Here is a 13977-nt window from a genome sequence, read left to right as displayed (position 1 = left end):
TCAAAATCAAATGTATTCTTTCTGTTTTTATTGTGTTAGTATACAGTATGCCAACCATTTGTAAGAAATCTTAAAGTTCCTGTTGCATTGATGAGGATGTACAGCTTTAGCCCTGTATGGTAATAAAGATACAACAGCACATTTGAAGTACTATTATGAATGAGGTTGTCACTGGCCTTCCTAGGATCTATTCAGTATCCCATTAATCGAAGCACAAATACAACACCCAACTCATATAATTCCCATTCATCAAAGACTCCTAAGCATTATGCGCAATTTCATAAAGTTACTCCTAAATCATATCTGATTTATACAAATTCCTCACTTAGTCAATGACATAAAAACAATAAACAATAGAGTAATAAAAAAAAAGTCTCATCACTGCATGAGCAGACTGCATCTGACGCAGACAGCAATGTGTCAGTACAGTATGTTAATGTAGTAAAATCCTCATTCTTCATGGCCTCAGCAATCCTTTAGAGTATCTAACATTATTTTATTTATTTATTTTTAACCAAAAAACAGCTGTCTCAAGCCTTGTCATAGTCTAGCTGTCCAATTCTTCTTCTTCTTATTGTTGTTATTATTATTTTAATGCACAGCACTTCCCCCCCCTTGGGTTGGAAAGAACGGATTGTTTACCAAATCATACAAATTACAGCTGAAATGTTGCATAACATCATTTGGCCTAGAACGGTCCGATAACACATTTAAAAGCATGAACACAATAGGAGGATCCCCATAGCAATTTGGAAAGATGTGTTACCTTGTCATAGTGTTAATCATAAGCATTTGGACAAATAAACAGAAAAATGATAGTCAAGAGAAAACTGGATTGAATTGAAGGTGCATAAAAGATCGTCTTTGCCCAGGTTTTCAGTCTGTCTCTGATCAGGAAGGCACTGTGGACAAGCATGCCGGCCATCTGTCCCGTCACCGAAATAGTCTGTTCCAAAAGGAGAAGAAGGCGGCGGAGTTGAAGGCACCGATAACTATGAGCAGCAGAAGGTAGAGGCTCATCATGAGAGCAAAGTGGTGTCGGACGAGCCAGGATGTGCCGCGGGAATGTCTGGAGCAACATGAGACAAACAAGCAAAAACAGCCTCGTTACAAAAGGAAAGCCAATCAAAGCTCAGTGATGGCACGCTTTCTAGCAAAACAATTCTTTACTTATTAGAAACATGTTTCAGCCACTGAGTTACGCTTTCAAATAAGCAGAGGTGGCGACTGTGGATTCCTTATGTTGGGAGTCATAAGATATAGGCCTATTGCTTTGTCGTTTTGAGGCTACACACACACACATCACATTATAAAGACATTACCCTCAAATATGAAATATCAAACATCAAAAGGTGACTATAGGGAAAAACTGGGGATGCACTAGTATGTTGAATATCAGACTAATTCCAGGCTGAAACAGGATAACAGTATTGGAGAATTACATAAATATTAAAAATCCAGTGTTCTACAACAGCATGAGTGAATACTGGATTCTGACTGGCTAGCAACAGTGGTAAATACGCCAACAATCTACAGTTCGGCTCCAACCGCAGTATCACTCCGCTCCCTGATGCTGACTCCGCTCCCTGTGCTGACTCCGCCCACTGTTAGCCTGTCAGTCTGCAAATCTTTAACAAGGAAATGGCCGATCTCTAACAAGGAAATGTCCGATTTCGTAGTAACGTTTGATTTACTGGGTGGATTGAGTTTTGAGCAGTGGTTAGATGAAGATGAAGGTGAAGTGAACAAAGAACGACATGGTGAAATTGGGGTGAGAGAACTGGCTGAGCTTGAGTTGTCACGAGTTCGGACTAGCGGGAGGTCGGACTAGCGGGAGGTCGGACTAGCGCCCAGACCCCGAACCTGGGACTGTCAAACAAACAAACGCCCTCTGCCGTCACCAGATATCAACACACCACCACCAAAACGGGCTGCTTTAGATAACTGTTTAAATAACTGTACTTTTACAGGCAATGTATCAATAACTGTGAATCCCGTTAAGGAATAGGTTACCGTAAATTCCGGACTATAAGGCGCACCGGTCTATAAGCCGCACCTTCAAAGGTGACTATTTTTTTCTTATATAAGCCGCACCGGTCTATAAGCCGCGGGTGTTTTGATGTTTAATTACCATATGTAAGGCTTCGTGCACAGAGGGGATTGTCGGGAAAGAGATGGCTGTTTGGGGAAGCTCCCATTTATTAACATTTCAACAAAACAAAAGTCAGGTCACTAATCCCCAGACAAAATCACACATTGTGAGATGCTTAAAAATCACCATCGGCGGGAGCTGCTGTGCAGCCAAGAACACAAGTGAAATTCGTTCTCTCGTGACCTGTGGTTCTCAACGTGATGGACGATTCACCTTTCTTGTTAACAGTCCTAGTGAGAGGCAGGTCGAACGTCAAAGGCACTTCATCCATATTTATGATCTGCTCCGGTCCGATGGAATATTCCTTGATCTTTCTTTGTGTGAATTCGCCGAAGTTTGTAATTTTCTCCTGGTAGTCGGGAGGGAGTTGCTGACACACAGTCGTCCGCGCCCTGACGGACAGTCCCTTTCGTCTCGGGTTTGTGCATGATCCTTTGCTGCTGCTGCTGTTGTTGTTCCTGTCTCGCTACTGTCTCAGACATGGCTTTCAGGCTCAATCGCCGCCATCGTCGTAACACAGCCAGTTCTCCATCTTTTGAAGCATGATGTTAGATTACAACGAGCTAGTTGTGTGGCTTAGCCTTCCAAAATGTTGCTGTTAGTTTTTTAGAATGTAATACATAGAATTGGGAATGTTACATTCAATTTCATTCAGACTGTCTTTCAGGCTCAATCGCTGCCTTTTTCCCCCCGGAGCGAGGGAGGAGGGAGGGAGGGTGTTTTACCGTAGTGGCTGAGAGAGAGTAGTGGCACAGTGCTCCAATCAGGTCGCGAGGCACATTTTTTGCAACATCATCCAATCAGGGTCTCGCTCTCATAATGTCTGTCTTGCTCTCGTTCTGCCTCATACCAACATCCATAGATTTTGGAGGTTCCCGAGTGGCCGTTTGCTGGAAAAATCCATAGATAAGCCGCACCGTTATATAAGCCGCAGGGGGCAAAAAAGGCCAAAAAACGGGGGAAAAGCCGCGGCTTATAGTCCGGAATTTACGGTAGTTGTTTTTTGGCTCAAAGGCAACTAAATGTTTAGTGCAATCATTGATCTTGTGTATGGAACTATATTCTGTGGCGGAAGGATAAATGTATTCTGAAACCAGTAATGATTATAAATAAATGAATTGGATGTTACAATTGTGTATTTTTTATATTATTTGGTAGCTGTTGTAGAAAACAAATTTACCACTCGAGGTCGGGGGTTGTGGGCACATTTACCACTGGTACAGGGTTGTGGTTGTGGGTAAATGTGCCCACAACCCCCTTCCTCTCGTGGTAAATTTGTTAATTACAAGCCACATGTAACATGACAGAAATCAACTTAGTTTTAACAAGATGTCATGAAAAGATTAAAGCTAAGTGAAGAAATACTTTTGCTTTATTAAAGAGCAATAGTAAATAATAATAATAATAATAATAATAATAATAATACATTTTATTTGAAGGCGCCTTTCCTGACACTCAAGGTCACCGTACAACAAAAACACAATAAGTACACAGTTAGAATATAGTACAATAAACATAATAATAACAGTTTGGCGGACAGAGGTTATGACAGAGTTAAATAAATGGAATTAGAGGGAGTAAGAAAGTTGAAATAGATGGGTCTTTATAGCAGTCTTAAATTCTGTGATGGAGTCTAGTGTGCGAATATGGGGGGGAAGGGAATTCCAGAGTGTAGGTGCGGCATGTGAGAAGGACCTGGCACCCATTGTGCTGAGCTTGACGGGGGGTATTTCTAATAGAGCTGCTGATGAAGACCGGAGGGAACGGGCGGGAGTGTAGGGCTGAAGGAGGTCTGTGAGGTAAGTGGGGGATAGATTATGGAGAGCTTTAAATGTTAGCAGTAGGACTTTAAATTTGATTCGTTGGGGGATAGGGAGCCAGTGTAATTGAATGATAAATACTATTTATTATCTCCAGCAGTCTATTGATAGTATTCTGTTACATCACCACACTGCCATTTTGGTAGGAAAACAACAGGTGATTGTGATCAATTAACAGGTGTTAACAATCAAGTGACACTTACAGCCAATGGGCTGTGTGTATTGTAGCGCCATATTGGTAGGAAAAGGCCTTGTGACATCATGGGAATACTATGATATTCTCGGCTTGTACACATCGATGCTACAGTGTTATCATTGATGTTTGTCTGAAGTTGTATGTAATATTTATAATAGTGAAGGTTTATCTTGTGAAGATGTAGGCAATAATGTTCAGCTATTATTGATGAAGCAGAATTAATTGATTGGGGGGGAGGGGGATGCAGGCTGTAGACTGGGGGCGGCTGTGGCTCAGGAGGTAGAGCGGGTTGACCACTAATCACTTTGGATAAATTGGTGGTTCAATTCCCGAATTTCCCGGCTCCTCTGCTCCACATGTCGAAGTGTCCTTGGGCAAGATGCTGAACTCCAAATTGCTCCCGATGGCTGCGCCAGCACCCTGCGTGGTAGCTTGCAGCCATTGGTGTGTGAATGGGTGAATGTAGGCACATTGTAAAGCGCTTTGGATAAAAGCGCTATATAAATGCAGACCATTTACATTTACTCTGGAGGTGGAAACCATAACCCATGACCGGGTAAAAAAAAATGAATAAAACGGGACAACGGATAATGACATAGCAGTCAGCCTAAGATCACGTCCTCAAAATTCTTGACCTGTTGTCTTGGCCAACAGTCCACAATCCAAAGATAATCATTTTACTGTCATAGAAGAAAAGATTCACATTTAAGAACCTAGAACCAGATAATTTTAGTATTTTTTATCTTAAAAATGTGTCTAAACGATTAGTCGATTATAAAAAATAGTTGCCGATTAATTTTCTGTCGATCTAATGATCGATTAATCATTGCAGCTCTACTCCTCAAATAAAATTTCTCCCATTTCTCCACATTACACTCAGCCCAACTGACTCCTAAAGGTCTGTCTGTGAAGCGTGAAGGCACACGCATTTTATCGGCATATTCTTTTTTATGAAGTCCAATTTTGAACTGAAAAGTGGTGTATACATACATTTCGTGTGCGCATCGTTTATACATCTGTGATTTGTGCAGCAACCCAGGTGTTCCTTACCTCGACAGGTGCCTTCTCTGAGAGTACACAAGCAGGTACTTGACTCGCACCAGCTGATTGTTGGTGACGATAAAGTACTTCTGTGGTACTTCCCCTCCTTCACTATTCTTTGCCCTTGAGCGCTTACGGTCGATGATTTCAGAGTCTGAAATAAGTTCAGGAAATTAGTGTGTGGTTTCAAAGGGTATAGCCAATCATATCAGTGTTATGGGATTCACATTTTTTTCTCACTATGTTGCAGTGAACATACCTTTTTTCTTCACCTGGCACTTAACATCTGGGTGATCAATGACTTCACACAGGGCAACACAGCTTAGCAGCGGACCCAGGAGACTTTCCCGCCAGCCGCTGCTGTGGGGGCTGTACAAGACAGCCATGCTGAGGTCGCTGGTAAGGTAGGTCCCCTCTCCAAACACCGAAGTCTACAAGCACCATGCAAAAGATAAGACCCATTGACTAAATGGAATATCGACATATTCCTTTTTTCATTCTGGTCATGATTTTATTTTATTCCCTCTTCTTTTTGTTATCCTTCTGTGTATGATGACTGTGCGCGTTTGTGTGCGTGTGTGCGTGCGTGGGGGGGAGGGGGGGGCGAGTGACATGCATCTAATTAGCTGATCACTGTATGCTGTTACTTTTTCTTTCTTTTTATTTTATCTGATGTGATTTATTGTACACTACTGTGTGTTTTTCTTTTTTGTATTTTTAAACTCTGTGTCTCAAAACTCCTTGTGAGTGGTCCGCAATACTTGTTGTACGTACCGAATTGTTTTTATGCTGTTGTTGTATTGAGGAGTGACACATAAATACACTTTTCTACTCTACTCTACAGTCCTGAATCATTGCAGAAATAATTGGATTAGACTCATTCCTGGACAGTCTCACGGTGCACTTTAACAGTACACATCTGTATGAGATCACAGTACATAGTACTGTATTGTAGTAATACAAGTCTACAAGTGACTATTTCAATATTTTCACAATGTATGCAAAAGCCTTATTATTGGTGTACTGGTGGCTGAAAAGTTTTCCAGGCCTATAACCTAGGGCCAGGCCTATATACTATATAAGTGTCAGTTTTTCCCCAGTGTGTGGTCGCTTCCCATAGGTTTTCATGTAAAACAAAAAGGTGGACAGTGTGTACATATCACATTCATTTCACTCTAAAGTTCCCAAACACCCAGTAATGATGCATGAATTGTGTTTCAAGTTGAGTCAGTATGTTATAGGTTCCAACATAGACAATTGCAAATTAGTGGCTATAATAAATCACAATAATATATGTTGTTGTTGTTGTTTTGATAAAGTCAAACAGAATTTTTCAAAATAAACGCTTTCATTCAAACGCAGTACAATACACAAATTGAAATAAAATAATATACATAGGGGCTTTAATTTTTGGACTTTTCACATTTCATATCTGACTCCCAATTGACTAAAATCCTTCATAGCGACTGAGAACTTTAACCCCTGCACATATCATGTAACAGCGACGTCCTGAGTTTGAATCCTTTCCAAAGTATTATAATAAAGGCCGCCAAACAAACTTAAAAAGTAATGTTAAAGTCGAGGTGAACCCGTTCGTCACGTGCATCTGAGTCCGTTTCAGACTGAAAACAAATTGAGAGGCGGACCATATACGTGTCGATGATTTGATTTGACAATTCTGAGGACTGGCTTTGGCATTGGCCAATCCTGGCGTGTTCCACCCCCAAATTCGGGTGGGATTCAGCGTGTTGTCGTGTTACGCGAGTGGGATCCGCGGAGTACCAGGCAGCCACCGGCTTCGTGCGGAACGAGCGGACAATCTGATGCATGGGTGCTCCCCGCCCGCCTGGAATCTCCGAGAGACGACCCCTGACAGCCAGGGAGGCTGTCAGGATCGGAGGCGCGCGTCATTATCGTTATAAATGTAAATAATATTCCTGGAATGCGTGTTTTAACGAGCTAGTTAAATTTCTTTGCATTGATTTAGTTTGCATAATTGCTCAGGTTAGTAGTTAGTTTATGGGCTAGAAACTCTGCCAGATGACAGGCACTAGGCGCCATTTTCCCCTTCATTTGGAAGAGAAAATGATCCTGAAATGAAGATTTGATTGACAGCTGCATGTCTGGTTGAAATAGGGTAGAAATTTGATAGTACTAGGTGACGTCAGCAAACTGTAAATTACTGTTATCAATGAAATCTTGAAAAATGAACTTTTGATGTGAAAAAGTGTGAAAAACTTAATAAATTCGATTTTTGTGATTTGTTTTGCATACATTATTAAATAGGTGCACTGCATACCCAGGTATTTGAACTAAAAGAAAAGAAAAGTCATTTTTGGGTTCAGCTCAACTTTAAACTAGACAAACACACAGGCCGTTTCCACCAGAAGACTGTGCTGCAACGCTTTTGGCCCCAGACTACTACAACCTTCCTATCTCTAGCTATGGCGCCTTTTACCTAGCCTCGCCCCCCTTCCTTGATGCAACAGATGGATGTGAGGTCACAGTGACCTTGAACTTTGACCACCACACTCAAATCAGTTCATCCTTGAGTCCAAGTGGATGGTTGAGCCACATTGAAAAAATTCCCACAAGACGTTCCTGAGATATTGTGCTAACGAGCATGGAACGGGCGGTCGTGAGGTCACAGTGACCTTGAAGTTTGACCTTTGACCACAAAAATCGAATCAGTTCATCCAAGTCCAAGTGGATGTTTGAGCCAAATTTGAAGAAATTCCCTCATAAAAATAAAATAAAATGCCTATTGTCCTATTGTTATTACAGATGAAGCTGGGATGACTGCACCAACCTTGTTGAGGTGACAGTGTAACCCATTGTGAATGATAGAGTGAAAGTTCTCCAGGCGGCTCCCATGGAAAGCGTAGAAGAGGTCTCTGCCCGCCCGCATTTTCTCAAACCTGGCATTCATCTGGTCACAATACTCCAGCTCAAACAAGAAGTCTGGGACAGGTGTAGAAATCCCTTCATTTTCTGTCAGGTTACAAAGTTTGGCATACTGGAAGAAACCAGAGCATAATGTTGTAGTGTTTGTTATGTGTGAAAAATAATAATAAAAAAGAAAGCAGAGAAACAAGTGTAAACAAAACAGTAAATGGTAAAAGAGACTGGGTTAATTGTTTAATTACTAGGGTTAGGCATTTTAAGTAATTTCAATATTTGAAAACTCTCCTTCCATTATGAACGAGTAACTGGGTACTCGCAAAAAAGAAAAAGAAGAAAAACGGGGGTCCGTGTGGAAACACAAAAGCGGAGCCTATGTTTGGCTACAGTAAACAGTTAATTTTGTAGGCTATATGCCTGTAAGAATATCTATTACTATGAGAAAGATAGAGCAGGGGTAACCTGCTGTGTAGGGGCTGTTCACAAATAGCATTTTTGCATGGAAAAAGCACTGCCTGGAGCACTTTTTGTGAGGAGAAATAAGCGGACGTACACATGGAAACATAAATCTGACGTTAGCTTAGCAGCCGCTAGCCTCGGTCAGTTACGGTCGTGTTTTCGAAATGTCTATGGAGAAAATGAATAGGGAATTATCTTCCAGGGTTGCGACGTCACCTGACTGTTGAGCTCTATAGTGTTGTGGAACAAGCAAAGGCTTACAAAACATTTCCAATACATTTCGGTATAATCCATACTGCTTTATGATCACTGTTACAGTAACTGCAAAAAAAAAATCGATTAACGTTAGCTGATAAAAAGTGTCTGGTCTGCCAAAAATATATCCCCCTGCCCCCCATGTTTGTTGTTGTTAACATTATGGGAAACGTCAGTGAACTCAACTAGTAAACTAGTGCAAAGGTTTGAATGAGTTTTATCAGGCCTGGGTGTTAAGGAAAAGCGTGCGTCTGCCTCGTTTGCACCGGGGATATCCCCTTGCGTTGTTCAAGTGCGAGTACCCGAACGGTAGAAACATTATTCGAATAGTAACGTTATGAACACAAGTACTCAAGTAGTCTTGCCCATCCCTGTTACTGACGCAGTAATCTACCTCCTCTTTCTGCAGCGTCTTCACAGCAAAGCTTTTAGAAGAAAGAACCCAATGTGTAAGAGCCAGATGATGTTCTCCCTCCCCAGGTCTCAGCCTCACCAACTCTCTCACTCCAGGCAAGGAGCTCACATCTGTCAACTAGAGAACAAAACAGACATTTTTCATCACAATGCCAAATCAACACATGCTGTTCTTGTACATAAGTGCACGTTTCTCCACTAATGTCACCATGACAAATTCCTGTCTTGCGCTTGGAGATGTTCAGATATTCTAGATTTTGGCCATGCCCACAGAAACTAAGATGTCAAGTGGTAGTTAAAAACAATATCTCACCATCTCCTCAAAATCCTTATTCTCACTACTTATGTATCTCGGTGGGAAGGGTCTCAGCAAAGAGTCCCTCTTGTAGCTCTGTGCAGCTGCCACAAACAGGCTGCAGCGCAGATCAGCAGCTACTGGATCCCTGTGTAGACAGGAGCACACCAGCTCTCTGACCGCGTCAGGTGGAAGAGGTGGCTGCATTCCCAACACTGAAAACAAATGTGATAAGATAACACAGTGGTGAGCAGTGCACAGACAAAAGAATACTTGTTTACAGAACACCAAATAATTACCAGATTACAAGGTACGAGAGCTACAACTGAATGGATTCACGTGACTCAAAGACGTCTGTCACAAACATACAACAACTTAGCATAGCAATTTAAAGGGGACCCAACAGTTAAAGTTAGCTTAGCTCATCCAAAGAGGCTAATCTGCCCATTTAGCTAACAGTTAGCTAGCTACTTAACTAAGCAAGCTACACAACAAAACATGTTCAACGCAAAGAAAAAATAAAAAGTGACACTCCCCCTTCGAAAAGCCAATACAATTAATTTGCCTGCGTGGAAACTGCTGACAATTTTGTAGAAGCTATTGCGAAATCCTTGTATTTGTGAGGTAGCGTTACCTGTTATGTTTACCTAGCTAACCTGTTGAGCTAACTAGCTAACGCTAACTACAACAAGTGAAGTTATAGCCGCTGCTAACATTAAGTTATCTTCGACTGCGATGACAAAGGCAGCGTTGTCTGCTGTGGGAGCCTGAAGTACTTTGAACCTATTTTACATTTACATGTTGCATACCTTATGTCTTTGCTCGAGTCATAGCATTGAAGGAAGGAAGGAAGGAAGGAAGAGCCAGCTAACGCTAGGTCCTGCTATGGCTAGCTCCGCCGGGTAGCTACTGCGCTGCCTTCAAGTGCTGTCGCAGAGAACAGGAGACAATGCACAATGTCAAGTGTAGCCGATAGAAAATAGATTGTATTTATGTATCACAGTAACAACGTTGTAGACTGTTCTGATTCAATTGTCCTCTAAATGTCCTCTTAATTAAGTGTTGACTTAAGCATGCGTCTAATGTGTATGTTATTGACATCCAAATATTGTATTTTTAATAATGACAGTAAATGGAGACTGTTAAAGTGGGCATCTTGCCCCACCCTGAATTTAATGAACTGACTTGTTCTGGATATGTATATATTTTTGGCAGTAAAAGAGGAAGCCCAGCCTTTTCAGCACCACGGACAGCATCAGTGAGGCAGACACGGATGGTGTAAGGAAGTTTATGTGCTTGCCTTGGGTGAAGTGTGCTGGATCGTAGGTGAGGGCTCACGGGCAGTGATCGGTTAGAACCACAGAGATGTCTTTTCAGGCTATCTTTATTGAGTATCAGGCAGAAGCAGTATACGTCGTATACAGGAAGGGAAACATAGGACCAAGAATACAATACCATAACCGAACACCTTGTTATATACCCCCCCACATTTGGTGTATGACATCGTTGGTGATGTCACAACGTCCGGGGAGGTATGACATCATCGTTGACCTCATAAAGTCCCGTCTGCCATCACAGTCAGCCTAGACCGTCTGACATCGCTGATGACCTCACAGGTGAACTCTGACATCATCCTTGATGATGTCACGGCGGTGTCATCATCATTACGTCGTTGGAGCCTTGGTTCGTGGGCGTCAATTGCCCCAAGAACAGGCCTGATGGTGGGCCATTATGGACCCTTTTCTACAGATGGAGTTCAAGAAAATGTAGGCTAGCTGTTTTCTTTTAGGGTGGTTTAAACCAGTGCTTCTAAAACTGTTTCACATCAAGTACCCCTAAAGTGACACAAAGACCACAAACCACCATTTGATAAGATTTTGTCCCCGGGTCCCCCATCTGATAAGATTTTAGCTTTTGTAACGACCCTCCCACTATCCTCCCCAAAACCAGGCTCCTGCAAGACCCCTGTCTAGACCGGGGTCTTGCAGGAGCCTGGTGTTGGGATCGTTAGGGTGATTGGGTGCACCTGGGCCCGGTGCACTCATTGGATTCTGGTTTTTACCACGTGCGCAGCCTGCACAGCGTGTGGTCAAGAGACAGTGTTTTGGCAGTCAGTCAGGAATGGATAACGGTGATGATGTCATCAGTGATGATGTCATCAGTGATGTCATCAGTACCAAACTTGGGCTGTTGAAACGGTGATGACATGGCGTGCGTCCTGCCATCTTTCCAGCCGGCGTCCAAGAAGAACACTTTGCTGGAAAACTGGAGTTTGATTCTGAATTAACAGCTTATATTAACCGCGTTCCACCTGTCCTCATTCCACCAGGCCCACAGGAGCCAGCGAGCGCTCCTAGCCCCCCTCCTCCCGTTCCATCATGGCCGATAAAAACACCAGGATAGCCATCGTCAACCACGACAACTGCAAACCCAAGAAATGCCGTCAGGAGTGTAAGAAGAGCTGCCCGGTCGTCCGCATGGGCAAGCTGTGTATCGAGGTGACCCCACAGATTAAGATAGTGTGGATCTCAGAATCTCTCTGTATAGGCTGTGGCATCTGCATCAAGAAATGTCCGTTCGGGGCGTTGTCCATCGTCAACCTGCCCAGCAACCTGGAGAAGGAGACGACCCACAGATACTGTGCCAACTCCTTCAAACTGCACCGGCTGCCCATTCCCCGGCCGGGTGAGGTCCTGGGTCTGGTCGGTACCAACGGTATCGGGAAGTCCACGGCTCTGAAGATCCTGGCCGGCAAACAGAAGCCCAACCTGGGCAAGTATGATAACCCTCCAGACTGGCAGGAGATCCTGACCTACTTCCGAGGCTCGGAGCTGCAGAACTACTTCACTAAGATCCTGGAGGACGACCTGCGGGCCATCGTCAAGCCGCAGTACGTCGACCAGATCCCCAAGACCGTCAAGGGGTCAGTAGGGGCCATCCTAAGCAGGAAGGATGACACAGACTCACAGACCCTGGTCTGTAAACAGCTAGATCTGACCCACCTGAGGGAGAGGAATGTGGAGGACCTGTCAGGAGGAGAGCTGCAGAGGTTCGCCTGCGCCGTGGTCTGCATCCAGAGGGCTGACATTTTCATGTTTGACGAGCCATCCAGTTACCTGGATGTGAAGCAGAGGCTGAAGGCTGCCATCACCATCCGCTCCCTCATCACACCAGACAGGTACATCATCGTGGTGGAGCATGACCTCAGTGTGCTGGACTACCTGTCAGACTTCATCTGCTGTCTGTACGGCGTGCCCAGCGCCTACGGAGTCGTCACCATGCCCTTCAGCGTGCGGGAAGGTATCAACATCTTCCTGGATGGCTACGTTCCCACAGAGAACCTGAGGTTTAGAGAAACCTCACTAGTGTTCAAGGTGGCAGAGACGGCCAATGAGGAGGAGGTGAAGAGGCTCAGGCACTACCAATATCCAGACATGAAGAAGACGTTGGGAGACTTCACCCTGGACATCAGAGAGGGAGAGTTCACCGACTCTGAGATCATGGTCATGCTGGGAGAGAACGGCACAGGGAAGACAACCTTCATCAGAATGCTGGCTGGAGGACTCAAACCTGATGGAGGAGGTGACATTCCCATCCTGAACGTCAGCTACAAGCCTCAGACCATCAGCCCCAAGTTCAAGGGCAGTGTCAGGGCTCTGCTGCATGAGAAGATCCGGGACGCCTACACACACCCTCAGTTCATCACCGACGTCATGAAGCCCATGCAGATAGAGAGCATCATCGACCAGGACGTGCAGAACCTGTCTGGTGGAGAGTTGCAGAGGGTAGCTCTGACTCTGTGTTTGGGGAAACCAGCTGACGTTTATCTGATCGACGAGCCTTCAGCCTACCTGGACTCTGAACAGCGTCTGATGGCTGCCAGGGTCATCAAGAGGTACATCCTCCATGCTAAGAAGACAGCGTTTGTGGTGGAGCACGACTTCATCATGGCCACCTACCTGGCCGACAGAGTCATCGTGTTCGACGGCACGCCCTCCACCAAGACCGCCGCTAACACTCCTCAGAGTCTGTTAGCAGGGATGAACAGGTTTCTCTCTCTGCTGGAAATCACGTTCAGACGGGACCCCAACAACTTCAGACCGCGCATCAACAAACACAACTCCATCAAGGACACAGAACAGAAGAAGAGCGGCAACTACTTCTTCCTGGACGACTAGGCGGACTTCCTGTCTGACCGACTACAACTTCCTGCTACACCCTGGGGCTGCCTTCCCCGCCCGGGAATGTTCTGCATAGGCGTTGTGTAACAGTCAGTCTTGACATATATCTTAAATGCAACCGGTGGGCCCTTCTCACGGGGGCCATTTTGTGTCGGGGGGGGGCAGGGTTGGTTGGAGTTTGGGGGCCCTCATTGGTGTTTTGCTCGCACCTGTGTTTAATTCTGCCTTTTCGAGGCGGGGTGGCCCCCGTGAAAAGGGTCCAT

At 44.3% G+C, this 13977-nt stretch overlaps 2 protein-coding genes across 2 annotated transcripts; one reads left to right on the top strand and one right to left on the bottom strand.

Annotated features, from left to right (window-relative positions):
* Nucleotides 1–10428, bottom strand: parp16 (poly (ADP-ribose) polymerase family, member 16). The gene is made up of 7 exons (XM_083663217.1): nt 10343–10428; nt 9552–9748; nt 9219–9356; nt 8019–8225; nt 5469–5640; nt 5219–5363; nt 1–1069 (listed from the first exon to the last, which is right to left on the bottom strand). Exons 2-7 carry the CDS (start codon nt 9738–9740, stop codon nt 934–936), a joined length of 987 nt encoding a protein of 328 aa, XP_083519343.1. The 5' UTR covers nt 9741–9748; nt 10343–10428; the 3' UTR covers nt 1–933.
* Nucleotides 10429–11783: 1355 nt separating this feature from the next.
* On the top strand, nt 11784–13827 carry LOC310800581 (ATP-binding cassette sub-family E member 1). Its single transcript, XM_083663203.1, has one exon. It carries the CDS (start codon nt 11912–11914, stop codon nt 13709–13711), a length of 1800 nt encoding a protein of 599 aa, XP_083519329.1. The 5' UTR covers nt 11784–11911; the 3' UTR covers nt 13712–13827.
* Nucleotides 13828–13977: the final 150 nt, after the last annotated feature.

The sequence above is a fragment of the Poromitra crassiceps genome, assembly GCF_964638095.1.
Source record: "Poromitra crassiceps genome assembly, chromosome: 30".
Lineage (NCBI taxonomy): Eukaryota > Metazoa > Chordata > Actinopteri > Beryciformes > Melamphaidae > Poromitra > Poromitra crassiceps.
The sequence above is the reverse complement of the archived record's forward strand: the minus strand, read 5'-3'. Positions and strand labels throughout refer to the sequence as shown.

Excerpts from the sequence above, each read along its gene's own strand:
- parp16 (XM_083663217.1), bottom strand. The coding sequence starts at position 9,740 with ATGCAGCCACCTCTTCCACCTGACGCGGTCAGAGAGCTGGTGTGCTCC. Across the intron at positions 5,641-8,018 it reads TACACTGTCACCTCAACAAG|ACTTCGGTGTTTGGAGAGGG; the intron begins GTTGGTGCAGTC and ends TGGTGCTTGTAG. Across the intron at positions 5,364-5,468 it reads GTGCCAGGTGAAGAAAAAAG|ACTCTGAAATCATCGACCGT; the intron begins GTATGTTCACTG and ends AACTTATTTCAG.
- LOC310800581 (XM_083663203.1), top strand. The coding sequence starts at position 11,912 with ATGGCCGATAAAAACACCAGGATAGCCATCGTCAACCACGACAACTGC.